Source organism: Pholis gunnellus (genome assembly GCF_910591455.1).
Source record: "Pholis gunnellus genome assembly, chromosome: 5".
In the NCBI taxonomy this organism is placed as follows: Eukaryota; Metazoa; Chordata; class Actinopteri; order Perciformes; family Pholidae; genus Pholis; species Pholis gunnellus.
Genome location: NC_136531.1, coordinates 4,762,048 through 4,781,990, shown reverse-complemented (window position 1 = coordinate 4,781,990; position 19,943 = coordinate 4,762,048). Strand labels below are relative to the sequence as shown.

Genomic DNA, 19,943 nt, shown 5'->3' with positions numbered 1-19,943 from the left:
CAACTCAAGTTAATCTTTTTCATGAGCACAGGGGACATGTTTAAATCCCCTTTAACCATGTGTCTCTTAAATCAATATTAAGTTAGTTATAACTGTTATGATCAGAAGATTATACAAAACAAATAAATCTATGGTCACTAGATTTTCACTATTTATATAAATAACTTCAATGAATATATCAGTAAGTGGATAAACTATCCATAGTTCGAAATGTAAAAGTAGAACAGATTAAACCAGATTAAAAACGGTCACAGAAAAATATAGATAAAACCAGATTTAAATTTAATTACAATACATTTTTAGTTTTATTACATTTCTCAAAGATAATAGAATAATGATAATATATAAGATTCTAGAAACAATTTAAAAGGCACCTGGAAACAACCCAAGAGTTGTCCAACGTCATAAAAAGGAATAAAAGTAAAACGGTTTTCTGAATTAATGCTGACAAATCCTGACCGTCAAAACTTTAACTTGAAACACAAAGATCTGTAGAAAACTTTATTTTTTCAAGGAGTTATTTTATATAAATATCTCCAGCATTAAAAACTTTTAATGTCCATTTTCTGCCTAATCAAAATCAATGAAATGGTTGTCCTGTATGAGAAAGATTAGAGGCCCAATCATAACATATATACAATGTTTAAATAGGTTATACTGAACTTTAAGTAGAGGCAAATTAAGACGCGTCTAATAATAATATTGACCAATTTATCTAACCTGTTGACAATTCATTTATCTTTAACATTTAAACTGAAAACAAAATGAACGCTCCATCCCAGTCATGGCTGAAGTCAAGTCACGAGTTTCCTTCCAGGTTGTATCAAGTGATGTTTCTAAAGAGGTTATGTGGCAGATTTAATTGACACATTTTAATTGCCAAATAGGGTCGTTCCTAAACTTTAACGCTAAAAGGTCTCCAGTCTAACAGGTTTGCTTTCATCAGCATGCTACATTTGTCTTTTCACCAAAAATGTTTTAATTTACCAAACAAGTGATAAAAGACGAGCGTGAACCCAAGCATGCTAACATGTTAGCACATCAAGCTTAGAATGCCCACAAATAAGGAAAGACGACCAAAAGAGGTATTCCTGTTACAAGCATGCTAAAGTTAGCACTCTAACAAAGTATATAATGTTAAAACCTTACCCGGACAATATTTTACCACCACAATACTGCATGGGTACATTAGCATCGAGCAAATGTTAACACCAACCATTCTTGATTTACAGGAAACGGTTGTGTCTGTAAAACAAATATCAGGAAAGGTAGGAGATAGTAGCTTTTATGAAGATATTGATTTAGTATCTCCTTACTTTTACAATATTGCTTTCTGCATTGATTTGTCTGCTTTGATAAATACCTAGTTCACACTACTTGACTTTAGCACGGATCAATGGCTACCGTTAAACATTCGAGGTCAATGGCTACCCTTGAGCAGGTCAACGTCGATACTGAACCTTTAACATCCTGCAAGACTTTTGCATATTATGGGGTACCGTCTAGATGTGACCCTGTAAACCCAGTGAATATCCTTCCAGAAAACGACACAATAAAAACACAACATTCAAAAACTGGACGAGACCACGCTGTGTTGTAGGAGTTTGGTTTAATATTATATTGAAAAATAAATTAACGAAAATAACTTTAAAAACAGAAGACAAAGAAAGAAAAAAAAAAGAAAAAAAGATCCAGATTATAAACATTCTTTGCCAGCAGGGGGTGGAATCGCAGTGCTCATGTAAGATTAATTTACAAATATATATATAAAAAAGGAATTTATTAGACATATCCACAAATCACGAAAGCATTCCTTTACATCCAGTGAGCTGAATCTGGTCTACCACCCAAACCGTTGTTCTTCCAGCTACAAAAAGGTCTAGAAAATTTATATTTATATATGTATATATTTCATACACATGCCCTATGTGTGGATGAGGCTGTAAAAAACTGAACTGTACAAAAACAAAAAGCACACAGTGGTGATGTTGTGGATGGAATGATATTTAAATTAAGAAATGACAATGCGTTGATGTTTGGAATGAACCTTTCATTCATCCGATTTACGGATTTTGGCTTTAAAAAGTCTTCATATTAAATGTGGGCGATGAAATGATTTTTTTGTGTTTTACTAAACGACTTGTGGTGCTTTTAAAAACAAGATGAGGCGGTTCAGTCCTTCAGATGAAAATAAAGACGAGGAATGACAGCGAGGGAAGAACACTCAAGTTAAATAACAGAATTAAATATCATCTACAAAAAAAGGTCTCAGCTGAACTGGAACACAATTAAAAGCTTTACTCTCTGAAACGCCGGCAGCCAGACCATCGTCATGAACTACCAGGTTAAATGTTTAGAAGCGTGATCTCACAAAATAATCCAGAGATCATTGAAGACTTGTGGAATAGTTCATAGTATTTACTTACTCCTATTTTTGGAGCTCAATATAAATTAAGTACAAAGTTGGAGCCGTGGCGGAATGATAAATTGTCAGTGAAGAAGTCGTTCCTAAATCGACTGACTCCAGACATGAGATCCATCGGAACATCGCCCAGAAATATGTAACTTTTATGGAAAACTAATAAAGGAAAAAAATACTGAAAATAACGATCAATCAAGATATTCAAGTCAACGTTCAGCTTGCTACGTCAAGAGTCAGCAGGTTTTGGGGGAAATTTAGCTTATTTTACTTACAGTTCTACTTTCACAGAGTCGGACAAACTCACGGACGTCTGGTTTTAAACGGTAACTTCCTGCTGGAGAAGGATGTGGACCCTGTGTATTCACTTGAAATGAGTTGGACTCACGATTAGCTTCAATGACGCATAGTTGTGTTTTCTAATGTTTTTTGAAAATGCAGTGAGTGAAAATATTGTTTGTATAAAAAGATGTTCGTTATAATGTAGCAAATTCACAGGAGCTCGAAACGACAGCTTAACTCCCGTGGACACTGATTCAACTGCACACTCACGTCATTTCTGTACTTACATAGTTAGTATTTAAAAGATGAAACATGATACACTGATCACAGCCACTTCCTGCTTTCTGATCCCGCAGCAGAGTAAATTTAAAACCAGACGAAAACCGAGTGATGCTAAGCTAACATTTACTCTGTGAGCTTTCGACTGTGTCCCACACTCGATAAATTCCGGACAGATTTTTGGTCATTTTAAAAAACGACCATAAACGTTTGCAGAGTTGAAGACCTCATCACATCTGGAGTGTTTGTCTACTTTTGAGTGGAGCCCATTGGACCAGTCCAACTGCTGAACACACTCCCAGCCTGCACAGAAACGTACATACACATCCATGAGTTTGTGATTCTGGTTACGTAAGAAAAACTGTAAAAAATTTCCCCGAAACCGTTTTTTTTTTTTTTCAAAGTCCTAAAAACGTTCGGTCAGCTGCAGTTTCCTGCCCGTTTGTCAGTCCGCTCAGTCTGAGAGCCTCCTATGAGTAAAGCTGTAAACTTTGGTTGTGACTCCTCCTCGTGACGCCGCCCAGCGACAGAAACCAACCTGACGGAGACGACAGGAGGGAGGAGGGGAACCGTGAGGAGGGTCTGTGGTCATGCAATTCATTCATTCATACATTCACATAAATGGGAATAGTTTGTGTCTCTCTCTCACACACACACACACACACACTCACACACACTTAGGATGACACTCTGTGATTGAAAAATGGCCCCGCCCACCAATAAATACCTTAACCCCGCCCACTGACAAATAATAAAATACATCACACTGCTTCATCCGGGGTCTACGGCGAGTCTTTAAACCTACAGCCAGCATGGTGAGGAACCTTCATCTACGGTCCGAGAACAAAACAATAAAAAAAAAAACTCATTTACACGGCTCAAACCGTCCTAAAAAAAAAAAAAAAGTTGTTTCAAAACCGAGCAGAGAGTGAGGGAGAGGAGGAATAAACGAGATGGCGTGCCGCTAGTTTTTCTTCTTGACATTGTTGTTCGAGGCGAGCCGGGGCCGCGGCAGCGGGATCAGACTTCCCAACGGAACTCGACTCCGAGCCACTTCGAAGAGTTTGGAGAAAATCTGGTGGAAGAGGAAGAGGAGGTCAGGAGGAGGAGGGGTGCTTTACTGTGATAGTTTTGGAAAATAAAAAGGATTATTGACCACTAAAGTACTTTAAAATGAACAATTTGGGTGTTTTCACAGTTTGTATTACGTTTGTTAACACTGCAGAACAAGCTGCTTAACATTTTGTTTCCATAAAGCCTCATTATATTTCTGGGAGTCTGTCATCCTGACATTCACTTTGTTCGCCGTTATGCAGATGACAGTTATATCTCGTATATAAATCTGACTAGACGTCTCTTAGCATTGCGTCCCTGACCTGGGATGTCTATAGATCAATCCACCGTAGCCGGTCTGGTTTTATCAGATATGTTTGATGACGTCAGTACTGACAGCAGGACTCATCCATTGTGTGGGTTAAGCGGACTTCTAATCTAAATTATTGCAGGATTGAAGCTGAACAGCATGAAAAATGCTTCTGCTCACATTCAGGAAGCTACAGCTGATGTCACGCGGCGAATAAAAAGCAATGGTCTTATTATTAGGTCCTTAAATTGTTTGAGGATGTTTTTCTGCAACTGGACCAAACTAAGGGACCCGGACAGGTTGTGAAAACGTACCTTTCGTGGAGTCCTCTGGAGGCATTGAGAGAGAAAAACAAAGAGGAAGGATTAGAGGAAGAGGAGGGTGAAAATGAGAAGGTGAAGGATGACAGAAATGTGTTGATGTGACTATCAGTTTAAAGTTTCTATTAGTTGTTTTAAGAGGCGAGCAGAATGGCTGAATTCAATCACAAATGCTTCGACGAAAAACTAAAGAGTTGTTTCACAAAATGTAGTTTTTTTCACAAGTTTTAGTTGGTTTGAAATCTTTGAATTTGCTCTATTTGTTCACCATTAGTCTATAAGAGCTTCCTTAAGTCAACAAAGGACTCTACTTCTTACAAACTATAATTTATATTTCTCTGAATGAGCATTCAGGTAGAGATGATGCATGATGTGTTTTTAGAAGCAGCTAATAGAGTTCAATTAACAGTTTTATTCTTTCTTAAAGGATATTGTTTGTATTTAGTTTACAACAATAGCAGGACAGACTAGTATTAACCGCTTATTCTTGTTTATGATAATAACCCTCATGGAAATGCACTCCCTCCAGTTTAGAAGTGACAGCCTCAGTAGATTAAAAGGAGCTTTTAGAGTCGCTGATGACTGAAACCAAAGAGATGCAGATGGACGGACGCGAAGACTAGGGAGAGGACAGACACGAAGACTAGGGGCAAAAACTAGGGGAGAGGACAGCCGCGAAGACTAGAGGCGAGCACAGACACGAAGACTAGAGGAGAGCACAGACACGAAGACTAGAGGAGAGCACAGACGGGTAAAAGCACACGAGGCCCATCCTCTCACCTGTTCCCAGAGGGTTTCAGCCACCTGGTCGATGATTCCTCCGACCTCGCGGAACTCTCCAGAGTATTTGGCATAAGCCCAGATGCAGAGCGCCGTCAGAGCCACGCCCATCACCAGGTTACACAGCGTGGCCACAGAGTTGATGCCCATGAAGCCCGTGACCAGCGACACCACGTACATGACGAACATGACGACGAACAGCGTGGCGGGCGTCCGCGCGGCGAAGAAGATGTTCTTGCCGTCGTTGTGCTTGCAGAAGTTGGCGTAGGCCACGTCGAGCTCCGCCTCCAGCTGCTCCTGGTAGCGCCGGCAGAAATCCTCGCCGCCCATCTTCTTAACGGAGCGGAACTGCCGCACAGACGCCTGGCGCAGCTCCGCGTGGCGCCGCTCCAGCTCCGTCGGGGAAAGGTAGGGTTTGTCTCCGCCGCAGACCTGCAAACGGAACCAGATCACACACCTCAAGATCTCATCAAAAACCTGAAAGTACTTCAACTAAATCCTGGACCTCTGATATCCAGTTTGTGATGCATTACCTGCTCCATGCTTTTGTTGTACAAGTCTTTGGCTCCTGCTACAGCTGCAAGGTTATTTGCTTCAGCTGTTGCCTAGAAAACAGATTAAACATTTGAGAAATTGAGTCAACACATCATTACAGATAAACAGTCCTTTTACGAGAACCGAGATGTGCTCCGGTCTGCTCTGATGGATATACAGTTGTTTACTGTGAACATATTACTATCAACTATCATAAAAGTGTCGACTCGTACATAAACACGTCTGAGCCACAGTGACAAGAAGAAGAACGATAATACAGAGAAAACAACAGTTTTGAAAAAAGGATTGTGTTCTTTGGAATAAATATGATGTCAACTGTCCAGCGGGCGGCGCTGTTCAACAGCAACATTATCATCATTATTATATTGTGTATGAGCTGAGCTGACCTGCAGCATTGACTTGGGGTGAGGAAGCTCCTCTCCCTGGTAGATCTTCATGTAAGCCTGAAAACACAACGGACAGATGAGAAACAATCAGGAGTCTAAACTCTTTCTGGAGGCACAAAAGAACATTTACAAAAAGACACACTTTACATTCTGATGTTATCCAAGACGTAAACTCACGACCAGTTTACCACCAAATAAAAAACAGAACCTTTCTTAGTGAAGAGAGCTCAGTAAAGCTGCAAAACTATTAATGAGAGAAACATTACGAACTCAAGGTCCACTTACTAGCTTTTTCTAGAGCTTTCAATCAGGATTTTAAAATCGGAAGAATAGGTGAAATGTTTTTGCAATTCGTCAACAGAAATCCGTAACTGAGAAGAATTATTCTCTCGTCTAATAAACTGTAACCTTCTTCTTCTTCTTCCCTCTTTTGTAGTGAGACTCACATTTTTTCAGGCATCCTGGCATTTTCCTTGACAGTACCATTCATTTCCACATTTTTTTATTTGGGGACTTATTTTGAACTGACATGATGTCACAGGTTGAAGAGGGACAGACGCCCACATATCTTTACTCACTTTGAAGTAGTGCAGCAGCTCTCTGCAGGTGATTTTGACTCCTCCGATCTCTTTCTCTACCAGGTTTTCTGGCGAGAGCAGCGTCGGAACGAGGTTCACCAGCTCCTTCTTGAACTCCTCATCGATATCTGAGACACACACAAACCACCCACGCGTCACAAAACCGGACTTGTTTTTGACCGGACTAGTTGTGCCTGCGTTCGGGTCTCACCTCTGAGCCGCCCGTCGAAGTGAGGGTTGGTGGCCACCTTGAGGCCAGGGTGAGGCAGCAGGAAGCAGCCGATGTTCGAGAAGCACGAGTGGATGTGTTTCCTGACGTTCTGCAGCTCCTCGTGCTGGTTCTGCTTCACCTGATCACAGACAACAATCATCAGTCTGGAGATGTTAAAAAATCAGCCTCTGGTAGAATGGCATACGTCGCTCGGAGGCCAGAAACTAACCTGCAGCCGCTTCTCCAGGAAGCTCAGTCCTCCCTCCAGACCGTACGGGTGTTCGTAGGGGTAACTCCAGTCTCTGATCAGGAACATCAGACTCTGAACAGAGGGACACATTCAGCTTATTGATCCAGGATCCACCACAGACCACAGGTCATTGAAAAGATGAACAACAACACTTATTCAAAAGTATTCAAGCTTCAGATTTTGTTTGCAACACAATTAAGAGTTGCAGAAACGTACGGGATACTTTGAAGTGTGGTACTTTGAGGTACTTATGTATATTACCACAATAGATGGCGGACAAAAACAGTCATTTTACCTCTCATACCACGGGAGGTTCTGGTCTACCGCTGCCTCCATCCGGTAGTTTGTTTGTGCGACTGGTGTTACTTTGGATTCACCAAACTCACACAATGACACAAACAAACCAACTGATTTGTAGCTGTGGCAGACAAGCAACCTGCTGTGCGAGGTTGAATTACTGTTTTTGTGAATGGAGTCTTGTGGCTTTGAAGAGAGCAGAAATAACTGCTTCAGTTCGCCGCCGGAGAAGGAGGTCCGACAGCAAGGTGAAGCTGTGAAAATATTCACAATACAGCACATTATTTTATGTTTTGGTGGCTGGAATACGTTTTGCTGCTGCAACAGTCCACCGCAGCACACGCCTTTGCCTCTGTGCTGGTACCGCCATCTGCTGTAGGTAATACACAGACTATGATAAGGACCCACTTCAAATAATCAAACTATCCCTTTAAGATGGAGCATCTAAAACAGCTCACACTAAGACGGTGGACATGACCAAGCTCGTGGTGATTTAATAACTTTCTTAAAACCGAAGCGAATGAGTCAATTAAGAAAGTCTCATTTAGTCATTTGAGGACTGAAGTTGAAATCGTGCGTCTCTCACGTGTCAGAAGGTAAAGCACGTTTCTAAAGATCTAACTCTCTGAATATCATGAGGACAGCAACGTGTTAGCAGATCACACCTGAAAGGGTTTCTCATAGACTTCCTCCATGGCCAGTCGTCCGTACTCGGTGAAGAGCTGAGGAGAGAAAACAAGCAGACACTTAAAATCTAATCAAACATCACAACACAGCCATGAAGCTCAGTTAGAGGAGGACGAATGTGTGCTTATGTCTTCCTGATTCATCCGGTCCATGAAAGCTTTTCCCCATTTGCTGCTCTGAACACAGGCCATCTAAAAAGTCTATTGCGCCGCTGCAGAAATAAAGATTTCATTTTGTTTGGCATACAATAAGAAAGAAAAGCTGGGTTGAAGTTGGCCTGACATTGCAGCCGCTTCTTTCCAAAAGACCCCGCCCTCACTGTTTGATTGACAGGCAATCTCTGCGGCGGCGTGATGAGAACTTGGGACCAAAGATGGAAGAGAACTTTCCACTGTGAGAGACTTCCCGTCAGGCTCTCCGCCTCATATGGCAGCCAGCTGCTGGGTTTAGTTCAGCAAGTTGATCCTGACCTGAACACATCACGAACACCTGATATGGAGCTCTTCACTCACCAGACGATGAGCTTTAAAAACAGAAATGCTGCAGCTAATCTGTTGGACTAGAAATCAAAATACAGCTGCTCTATAAAGGCAGGGAGAGCAGTCGGAGAACAAAAATAAAATAACTGACCTAAACTGGACAAATTGTTACTAATTTTAGCAACAATCTTGACAAAAACCATGGACAGCTTTGATAGAGGTGGTGCAAAAAAGATTTGACACACATGGCTGAAATGCACATGAGTGACAGACCAAAGGGAACCCAATGAAGGATCCTTAAGGCCACCAAGGAACCGCCCCTCTTGTTTTTAGGATCTCAAGAGTCAACCTGAGGCTGGCACCAAAGTGACGGCTCCACACACACAAGATGGTTATTATCAGAGATGTCAGCTGATCGGTGACCTGACGATCTGTCTCATATAAACCATTTTGTTGACAGTCAAATAAAAAGGTCCCGTAACCGTTTCATTATGAACATACAATTGAATTTCTAATTTTCTATGAAAAGACAATTTACAAAAATGTTTGTGTATTCTGTCAATTACAGTTCTTATACAGGACTTTTATCAAAATTGGCAAATCCGAAATCGGCTACTAAAATACCTCCAACAGCTTTAATTAAAGCTTTTGATAGAAAGCAGCAGCTTAAGTTATCAGAAACTGAACTGTTTTGTCTCCAATCGATACGACAGAATAACTCAATAAAGTTTGCTCTACAAAATCATTGTCATGACAAACTGTATACAACACATCTACATACTTTACACAAATGGAAATGTAGGTTAATTACATTTAATTTTTTAGATTATATCATATTCCAACATGTTGATGTAAATACTATTTATTCTCAATCACTTATTGGACACATTTTTACAGATCTACAAATAAATCTTTTTCTACTCGATGGAGTTTGTGTGAGCCGTTGGTAAAACCATCAGCAGGCTGATTACTGACCTGGAGGTGCTGCAGGTCGTCTTCCTGGACATTCTGGGACAGATTGTACACCTGAAACACACGCCCACAACCCGTTATTCACCTGGTCAGCCATCACACTAAGACCTTCATCACTTTTAAAAAACCACAAACACAGGACTCAGATCCCGACTCTTCCCGTCTCGTCACCTAACAGCACAGTTGAAACTATGAATCACAGCTGACCTGAACAGAGCTGGTCATGGTGCTCAGGGCGAACAGAGTGGCGCAGTCTTTGATGGTTGACTGGCTGTCAAACGCTCCCTGTGTGTCGATTAGTAGAACTGCAACCTGCAAGAACAACAACAACTAAAAAACCCAATGTATAGACCGATATCAATATAATCCCTCTCAGTCGTCACTTATGATCCACTACAAGTGTGCTGCAGTGTCTGTATATACAGAGGCTCAGTCTGTATTTTCTCTTTTCTTCTCATTTTGCTGTCTTCAGGACTCTTCTGGGCGTCGGCAAAGAGCATCTGGATCCCACGTGGAGGTGTGACAACCGGCCAATAAGCAGACAGCGCAGCCCGTTCTCATTCGCAGGTCAAACGCCACCGCTTTGTCCCGCCCTTCGTCGTACAGACCTCACTGCAGCAGGATGAAGCGCGTTTTCGGCTGCATTCACTTAAAATCCGGCAATTTCCAGCAAGTTTATGAGGACGTGTGGATGTGTTTATTTGTGGTTTAGAACAAAACCGCCGTGAATCAGAAGAATAAAGCGCTCTCTCTCTCTCACGGTGAGAGATTGGGACTACAAATTAGCGTTCAGGAGGCGCTCGCTTGGGGTCGGCCCGTGAACTGACCTTGCAGCCGTCTGGTTTCTCCACCACGAACACCTCGCTCCAGGCCAGGATGCCCGTGGTCTCCCTCTCACAGCCGCCTCGCCAGGTGAAGCCGGTCAGAGGCTCCTCCTCACCGCCGACCCACGAATCCGACTGGACAGAGACAAGAGGAGGGCGGAGAGGTCACGGCTCCGATAACATTACGTTCAGGATCTAAGCCTCAAATCCACAATGAAATGACATGTGGAGAGCACGTTATTTACTTCATGTGATGAACAACATTTACTGTCAAACAGGAGGTCGTTGTGTTGCAATATGCAGATATTATTCAGTTTGGTATTAAGTCAGACTTTAAAAGGCACCGGTCCTTTAACTTACAGCCGTTTTAAACAAGAACTTAAGTTGTTAAATGTTGACTGACAGATCTCAGTGGGTACCAGGAAGGAAGTGAATAAGAACCGATGGTTAGTAGGAGAGAGAAACATGAATTACATCATAGTCTATGACAATATATTTGATCAGGTTATCAATACACATCGGGATACAGAGAAGTTTCTACTTTTACTGTAATTCAGTAAATCAAATGATAAATCAAGATACTTTTATATTACTTTATTTTTTACGGCTCACTGATTTACAACATTACTTATTATACAAACAAATAAATGTGAAAGGTATAACTTCTATGGTAAAAGAAAAAATCTGACAGTTGACAAATGTCTCATGATCTACATCGTCATCCACCCCTTATGATTATTAATGTGTAGTCATCAGCTTCAACGTGAAGGAGCTTCTGAACAGTCTCACTCCTCGACACCTGCGTGTAAACAACAACAACCCTACCATGACCTGAGTGGGCGGGGCTAATGTTATGCATAAAGATGGCCTTTATGTGTGGAATAAGCAGCAGTGACCTCTGCGGAGGCCCGGCCACAGAGCCGCCATTGTGTCGGCCTAAAGTCCTCTTTACAGCCCCGTGAAACCCTCCGGAATGTTCCTCGGCGCTTACCGTAGATTAACGCGGCCAAAGGTCGGGTCACAGACCAACACACACACACACTCCGTGTTTCAAACAGAACCAGGATTTTCTGCCCCAGGGTTTGATGACCGGGAGGTCACGGCAAAAAAACATTTGTTTCTCAGACAAAAAGGAGTTCCAATGAAATGACGAATACTGTCATCGAGTTAATTTTGCATTGATAAACTTCTACTGATCCTGTTCTTATGAAAAGCCTCCCTGGTAATAACTAACATTAACCCTGAAAACACATGACTGTCGAGATTAAACCAGGACAGCCGTTTCTATAGTTCCTGTAACAGTGGAGACAAACAACAACAACACAGTCTGATACCAGCATCTAACCTAATCATCAGATCTTTTAGAACTTGATGGAAAGCACCAGAGAAACAGGACTGAAAATGTCTGAGAAAACAATCCCAACTTGAGGTGCATGTTGCCCACATGGATTATGTTTGAACAAGTTGAAGGCGTTTTCGTTTCAGCTGAATGTGAGAGTGAGGACTGCAGCTTATGTCCTCAGTCTCTCACGGTGTAGTCCGGTTAGGATCTCTTCAAAGGGAGTAGAGGCAGCAGGAACAAACAACCACAAACGACTCTTTCAGAGTACACATGGGCGTGCAAGTGTTGGATTAAGATACTTGGTGACAGTAGAGAAGTCCTTGTTGAGTTATAATAGTTACTGAACTTGTCGGTCAACATACCCGCCCATGAGAACTGAGCAGACTCCACTGATGTAGGATGGAGATACAGTTAGAAGCTACAGAAACACAGGAAGTGGACCGCGAGTTGGGATTGTTTTTGTCAAACTACTTCTTGTCAAGAATGATCTTTAATGCATGAATGAAATGAACCCATAACTCAGTCACGAGTCTCACTCAGGACATTTTCAGATTAGATTCAAGTTTGTCTCTGCACAGAGTTCAAGTACCCTGAGACAACAATACAGTTTAGCAACTAACCAGGAGAGCAAACAGCAGTGTGTGCATCAGTAACAGTAAATAGAAACTCACTCGTGACATTTTGCCCAATTTAAAATATCCCTAAGATCAAGAAATTATCAAAAGGCAGAACTGGATATCTATTAGAAACACTTTTTTATTTATTAACTGACTCAGAAGAGATGCGTTTAACAAGACTCCCTTTACCTGTTTGTACATGAAGCGCAGCATGAAGTCCAGCAGGAAGGACTTGCCCTTGCGGAAAGCTCCGGCCACGGAGACGACGACCACCTGGAGGTCCCGCACCTCCTCCTGCAGCAGCAGCCGCTCCAGCGCCTCCTCCTGCAGCGAGAACGAGTGCTCCTCCTCGTCCGCCACCACGATCTGCACCGGCCGGGCCATGCCAACCTCTTCCTCCTCCAGCAGGTCGGCTTCCTCCTCCGCCGCCTCCTGGCGCCTCATCGGGGACGTGTCGGATTCAAACCCGTGGCCACCTGAGAGGGAAAGATGCGGGTAAAGTTTGACCGGAAGAACAAAACCCTTGCAGCTCTGCTTCCAACAGCCGGAAAACAAAAAACACGCGACTGCTGTTCTGGAAATGTCTCCTAACCTCTTCCAAAATATAAATAAATTGTCATGACAAACAGACAAAGATATTTCATTGACACCTGGATTTGGTGCTCAGCTCTATTAAAAACACTTTAAAGTGGAGCGCATCAGAGTGGACGCTGCGGTCATGATGGCCGAGTTTCCCTTCAGGGATCAATAAACTCTGATGTTCAGAAGCGACAGCGGCTGTTGGACGAGGAAAATAAAAAGTTCCCTGACCTCCTCCAGTTAGTGACGCTTCACTGGAGAGGAAGGAATCACTGCTATTACGGGATGGCAGAGCTGTCTGGAGGTTTACAGTAAATAGACGGAGCCATCAGTCACTGTTCTACAGAGGATTAGCACGGCCTTCAGCTCTACTTATACGGCAGCAGTTACACTTCACCGACCTACAGAGATCTGGATATTTCAGGAGGATTATTGACTCTTTTTGGGTGCTTTTGCCCTCATCCGATAGGTCAGAGTGAAACAAAATGTTTCGTCATCTCTAGCTCACTGGTGTGAAACAAGCTGCGAAGATTTGCATTAACACCGCAACGACAAAGTCCCTGTGTTTCACTTTGAGGGGATTGGGACCGGTGACCTCGTGGTTGCGCTGACTCAGGCGCCGTCTTGTGACGGCACAGCTAACCGAGCAGGCGCCAGCTGCCTGCGGCCTCATGGGAAGAAGAGTCTTCATTCAGGTCAGCGCTCAGCTGCTCGGGCCATGTGAGGGCTCTGCAGGCGGCAACGCAACAACGGCGATCCGCCACCACATCCAGCAAGCAACACAGTCGCATCATCCGGAGGAGAGGATGTAAATAATGTACAAGTCCACATAAAAAAATAAAAAAAAACAGTTTGGGACGCCTTTTGGGCGATGCGTTCTTTAACTGAGGCTTTTAAGAAGAGCAGTGATCCGGTAAATTCGATGTCCCAGCGTTCTCTCTGTTGAGCACATGAGCTGCCTGAGGATGAATACTTCCACAGTGTAGAGCAGAGATGCAGTGCAGAGCTGAAACGGTCCTAAACGCTTTGTGAAGCTAGGCGATGATGATGAACGTGACTCGCCAGTATCAGACTTAAGGACACAAAGCTCCTTCAACACATCATAGCTATGCATGCTTGTGTAAAAAAACAAATGTAGGTAGATTTGTAGTTGTCAAAAAAAAGAGGTTTAAATGCCTGTTTTGTGAAACTCGAAATTTACACAGCTTTGACCTCATGGTTATACCTTGAGTACATTCATTTTAAGCCTCTGGTACGACGGTTTAACATTCCCCGACGTGCAGCGCTGCACACTTCATAGGTGAATAAGCACACGTTCTTGCTTATCAAACAGCTCAAGCTGATCAGTTTATTCCCATTCTCGTCATTTCACATCAGTTAACTTCCTAATAACAGAGGTCAAGTCGCTGCATCATTAGACTTCACCCGTCAGCAGAGACGAGAACTCTGGTCTGACTTCTGCTCAAATGTCAGTTATTAAAGCGTCTGAGTGCTGAACAGGACCGTCAGCAGCACACAGGCCAGTCTGACTGCATTCACAAGAGATAGAGACAGAGATACTCTCCTGGCCCTGGGAGACAGTTGATAGGGTACGGATCAACAACTTGACAAGAACACACAACTTAAGATTTTGAAGTTTAATGAGGCAAAACTGCAGTTCTTCCTCAAACTGCAGCTGTGATTTACAGTCAGGACAGTTTGAGTCTTAAAATGTGGATCTGGAAAAAAAAGACATCCCAGAACAGTTTCGGATACATTAATGACTCCTCTACACGTCCCCCAACATTGTATCTGACAGACGGCCCTATAGTGCTATCCTAGAGTAAGAAGAGACATTACACAACAAACTATATTCACAAATCTGCTCGTTTAAGGTTGATGTGCTTCGTTGAAAAAGCCCAGGCCTCGTCAGAGATCTACAACAACAGTTTTCAAGCCTCGAGAATATCCGTTTGGATTTGGCATACAATAACAGAGCCGTTAACATCTGTACGTCAGTATCTAGTGAAAATCCTCCATTCTGCAGCAACATTGTGCCATTTGGAGAGTTGTAGACCTCTACAATGTTAATCTTAAATAAGAGGATAACCACACCAGTACAGTTATGTATCTACCACATGGCTCGGTTTATGCCCCACTTTGGTCTTAGCACATAGCGTGCAGTTCTCTCCACACAAAGCTCAATGGAGCTCTCTACATCTGCAACGGATGTAGAAACAGATGTCCAAAAAACACGTTAACCATTGACCCAGGTAAACTTCATACACCTGTGTTCAACAGCTTTAATGGATCAGCTGTACTGGCTGAGACCCAGTCAAACATACTCCAACACTGACTGGATTTCAGCTAAAATTTAACACTATAACAGAACATGGTAGAGTGAGTTTGACGGCTTGCAGCTAAAAAGAGTCTACTTGTGTGTTGACTAAAAATCCTAAAATGAGGTCGATTTAAGGGGTAATTAACCATTGCCAACAGGAGAAGAAAGTTAGCTTAACTGGTAATTTCTTGAATAGAGTTTGGTGTTAACGTTAAGCCTACTGGCTTATACTTAAACTAACATATGTAACGTTACCTCACAGCTTAATTTCACAAGCATGTTTTGTACAAACACCGTTATCCACCTGTGATGTGTGCGATAGCCTAAATGAGACTACACCTCAATTGAAGTTAGCTTGCTTCATGCGGTCACTTAACGGTAGGTAACAGACGCTAGCTTAGCGTTAGCTGCAATCTGCCAGCTTTTGACAGAGCCGCGTAACAGCTGTTAGAAAACAACAGAACAATAAAGAACTAGCACGAAGAGGCTAGCAGCTATGTTAGCTCATCGGCTAACAACAAACACTCATCCAGCTCTGAAGGTGAGGACCACGGACAAGCTGGGCGGCTTAAACAAGACGCTCGACACCTGCTGCTCCGTGACTACACGCCGTGCACAGCGGGTATAAGTCGATGCAACATTAGGTTAAAAAACACAATATCACTACGATGTTTTTAAATTATATTTATACCGCGGGAGAGGCGATTATTCGACGTGTCATTTCCATTACCGTCTACAGAACAACCGGTGGAGAGGCACGTATTCAGAAACCTACCGCTGTCATCTGTCGCGTCGGTAACATCATTTCTACTCTCGGTATGTGTGTATAAGTACCTTCTTTGAAGATGCTGTTTTTGTGGTTCCGCTGCTTCAACCTGTTCTCATCCGCCGCCATCTTTCTTTCTTGACCTGCCGATAAGCAGCAGCAGCAGCACTGTCCTGACGTCACAGAAACTCGGAGCTGCGGTGGTGTCTGCGCGGTCCTAAAGTACCGATGTGAAGCTCCGCCCCGCTGTTAATGCTATCAATGAATTAATCAAAACAAGTATTATAAGCAAATAAGTAATACAACAGTAAAGAATATTAAATAAGTGAAAAAATCCACAATAACTAAAATAGTATATATACAGACAGAATAATTGTAGTATTGAAAAAAAAGTATTGCGAAGTACACATTTGAGGTACTTGTAATTAACTTGAGTAGGCTACTACCATACTTCAACTCCACTACATCTCAGTGGGAAATATTGTACTTTTTACTCCACTACATTTGTGTGACAGCTAAGGTTACTTGTTGCATACATGTTTCATCCCCCTTCCCTTCCAGTATAAACCACATGTCTCCAGATGTGTTATTTTTGAATGTGTGTGATCAACTGAAGGATGAAGTGTTACTGTGTGGGTTAACTTTAAGCTAAATTAACTGTATAAAAAACCTCTTGGATCAGCTGGAAAGCTGAGCTCATGAAAAGTTGACTTTGTAAAGATACATAACAAACATCCTATAGAATATGACGCATCGCTGTAGATTAAACTACCCTTAAGTGAATAAAGGAGTTAAAAATAGCACAACTGTAAACATCTAAAGCACTCAAATGTAACGTACACATTGATGCAACAGTAATATTAATCCAGAAACATCATATAATTGTAAAACACTGGCAGGAAACATTTTACTGCACAACTAATACTTCTACTTTTCTACTTTATTTACATTTTACTGATAACACTTAAGTAAGGTTTTGAATGCAAAGCTTTTTACTTGTGGAGTGTTTTCACAGTGTGTTACTACTTTTTGCTACTGAAGTAAATGAGTCAATTATTTTCTTTAAAAATAATCATCTGTTTGAACTTTGCTGGCCAGTACAGAGGTATCATGGGAACAGTGTGTCCCAGTGTCAGGCTTAAGCTTTTCAGAATCAATGATGAAACCCTCAATGAGAAAATGCATCAGAGGAATCTCACTGTTTGTCCGGATAAACCACTCGTACCTGCTTGTTCTCAGGGAAGTTCAGCGTAAACGTCTCAGCTCAGAGGTGGAGAGAACAGTTCAAACATAGCACTGACATATTATCATTATACAACTGTTATACAACTGTATACAAACAGTTACAAACTTAACTAACACATCCAGCAGTTATAGAACAATTCATTGGGAGTCGTGTTTGTCTCCATCTGATGAATATAAGTCCATCACTGTCTCTTTTTAAGCTCTGTTTTTGGTCTCCACCTACTCTTGAGGATAATATCTGTCTCTTTAGCTGCTAAATGCTCCACTATGTTTACCAGCTAGTCTCTAACTGTGTCTGTCTGCTGTTTGCCGCTGAGCAGGTTCCCTCGGTTTATCAGAAAACAGCTGCCTGCTGCAGCTTGAAACAACACTGATAAAATAGTAAATTTGCCGATTGTAAAATAATAAAAATGTGCTGAAATAGGCCAGACAATAAATGGGCTGCAAAAAGTAGCCCAAAAGGGTTAAAAAAGCTCCGTAGAGCCGAGGGGACTGCAGAGCCATGTGATAGTTTTCTGTGAACTGTTCACATTAAACATGTAATTTATTAGCATATAAAAAACATTGATTAGTGCAGCTTTTAATAATAGATATTGACTGTAAGATTCATTTTGTTGGGATTGGAAAATTTGTTATATTGTCAGATACATATTTTTAACGTTATGTGCTCAAATTCACATTAGTTCACCGCCCACCTGTTATCGCATAGTTTTAATATTTTTAGGGATTTTAACGGTACAAGTTGTGCTGAAACTGGGAACTGAGCTGTGTAAAATCCAAACCGGACCTAATTCAGCCTGAATGGCAGAACTTGTTTGTTTTTTAAACCTTGTGACAACGGATTTGAGTGTGGACTGTCAACTGATTCCCTCCTTGCACGCTAAAAACTGTCTGTCGAGGGAAGATGTCCTGTTTCTGTAAATCTGTCCTCACCCAGTGCATGCTGGGACAGCTGTCTCAGACACACTGTAGAGGAGGCTGCAGGCTCAAACTTTGCCCTCGTTCCCTCTGTGTGTCACAGAACGTCCTCTGCAGCTGGTTTAATCAGATTACACTCTCTACTACACCTCCACACCTTCACGTTAGTGTGGTCGAGTGTTATCTGATGACAGCATGCTCAGATTGCAGCTTAAAACAAGCAGCGAAGACTTCGACCGTCTTTTACTTACACCTTTATTGTCTAAATGAAAGCAACCTGCTTTTTGTGTTTCAGGCTGGGCTGTGATTGGTTAATTGCTTCACCACAATGCAACAGAAAATAAACTGCGTTTTATTTAATAGCCACGAGCAGCAACACATACAGGACTTATATAAAGACAATGGAGTAGACGCGCTGCTGGTCCTTTGTGGTGATCACATACAGGTGCTCGTTGGATCCTATCAGGTTGTGCTTATTTAATATTGTGAAGGGCATGTTGCATCGGTGGAATACGGTCTAAGGAAGGAAATGCAAGTCTCCTTGAAAAAATAATCCAAGGCACTGTAGGGTTTGTGCAGAATTAAGATGCCTTCATTCTACATGGCAACGTGTATTTAAAATGCCAATGTGTTGTGACCGACACAGGTCTTCATCCGGGTGGGATAATAAAAAAGCCTACAGTGTGCCTCGGGTTATATTTTTGAAGGAGGCTTGCATTATATACATTTTTGAGACCATAATCCACCCATGCAATGAACTCTTCACACAGTTAAATACATACAGGACTTATCTGTAATATTCAAATAAAAGTCAGGGACAGATGAGACTCTGACCTGCAGTTTCCAGGGTGATACAGTTCAAATGTCTGTGAGTAAAGTCAGCTGTTGTGCTGCTGTTGAGCGGAGCAGGATCGAGGCTCCAGAGTCCTCACAGAGGATTCAGATCTGAAACAATTTGGCCTCTGAATTATTGATGAAAACACTAAACCAGCTACAGAGTCTTGATTGATAAGTGAAAAATTGTAGCAAATGATGTTCCTGCCGCCTGTTACTGAGACTCAGCAGGACGTTCGCCAATTTGCGTCTGCTTGTTTTCATGCTGTGAGCGTCGTCAGTATCTGAACCTAAAACCTGCACGGAGCATTCAGAAATCAGAGTCTGGAGCTTCCTAAAAGACAGCAGCACCGTATTATAGCACTTCATTCAGTGCTGCCAGCTGCTAAAAAAGAAATAATCATACACAGATTCCAGAATTATGGTATTTAATTTTAGGCCAAAACACTGTACATTCAATTCCAACAGAAGTTCGAAACACATATGAATAATCACAATACATCCATGGATTCACCATGTTGACTTCATATGGCTCAGATCAAACGGCCAGTGTTTATTCTGCGGACCACAGGGCTCACTGTGCAAAACAAAGTTAAAAAAAAAAGGTCACGATAGTATTTTCTATAGCGACACTAGCGCT

General features: G+C 42.1%; 1 protein-coding gene across 1 annotated transcript; it reads right to left on the bottom strand.

The window, feature by feature from the left end:
- Nucleotides 1-1,589: 1,589 nt before the first annotated feature.
- LOC306696218 (atlastin-2) lies at nt 1,590-16,466 on the bottom strand. Its single transcript, XM_079159773.1, has 13 exons — nt 16,375-16,466; nt 12,831-13,117; nt 10,686-10,817; nt 10,066-10,170; nt 9,862-9,912; nt 8,386-8,442; nt 7,403-7,495; nt 7,174-7,312; nt 6,963-7,090; nt 6,385-6,441; nt 5,977-6,048; nt 5,444-5,875; nt 1,590-4,055 (listed from the first exon to the last, which is right to left on the bottom strand). Exons 1-13 carry the CDS (start codon nt 16,433-16,435, stop codon nt 3,945-3,947), a joined length of 1,725 nt encoding a protein of 574 aa, XP_079015899.1. The 5' UTR covers nt 16,436-16,466; the 3' UTR covers nt 1,590-3,944.
- Between the last annotated feature and the right edge of the window lie 3,477 nt (nt 16,467-19,943).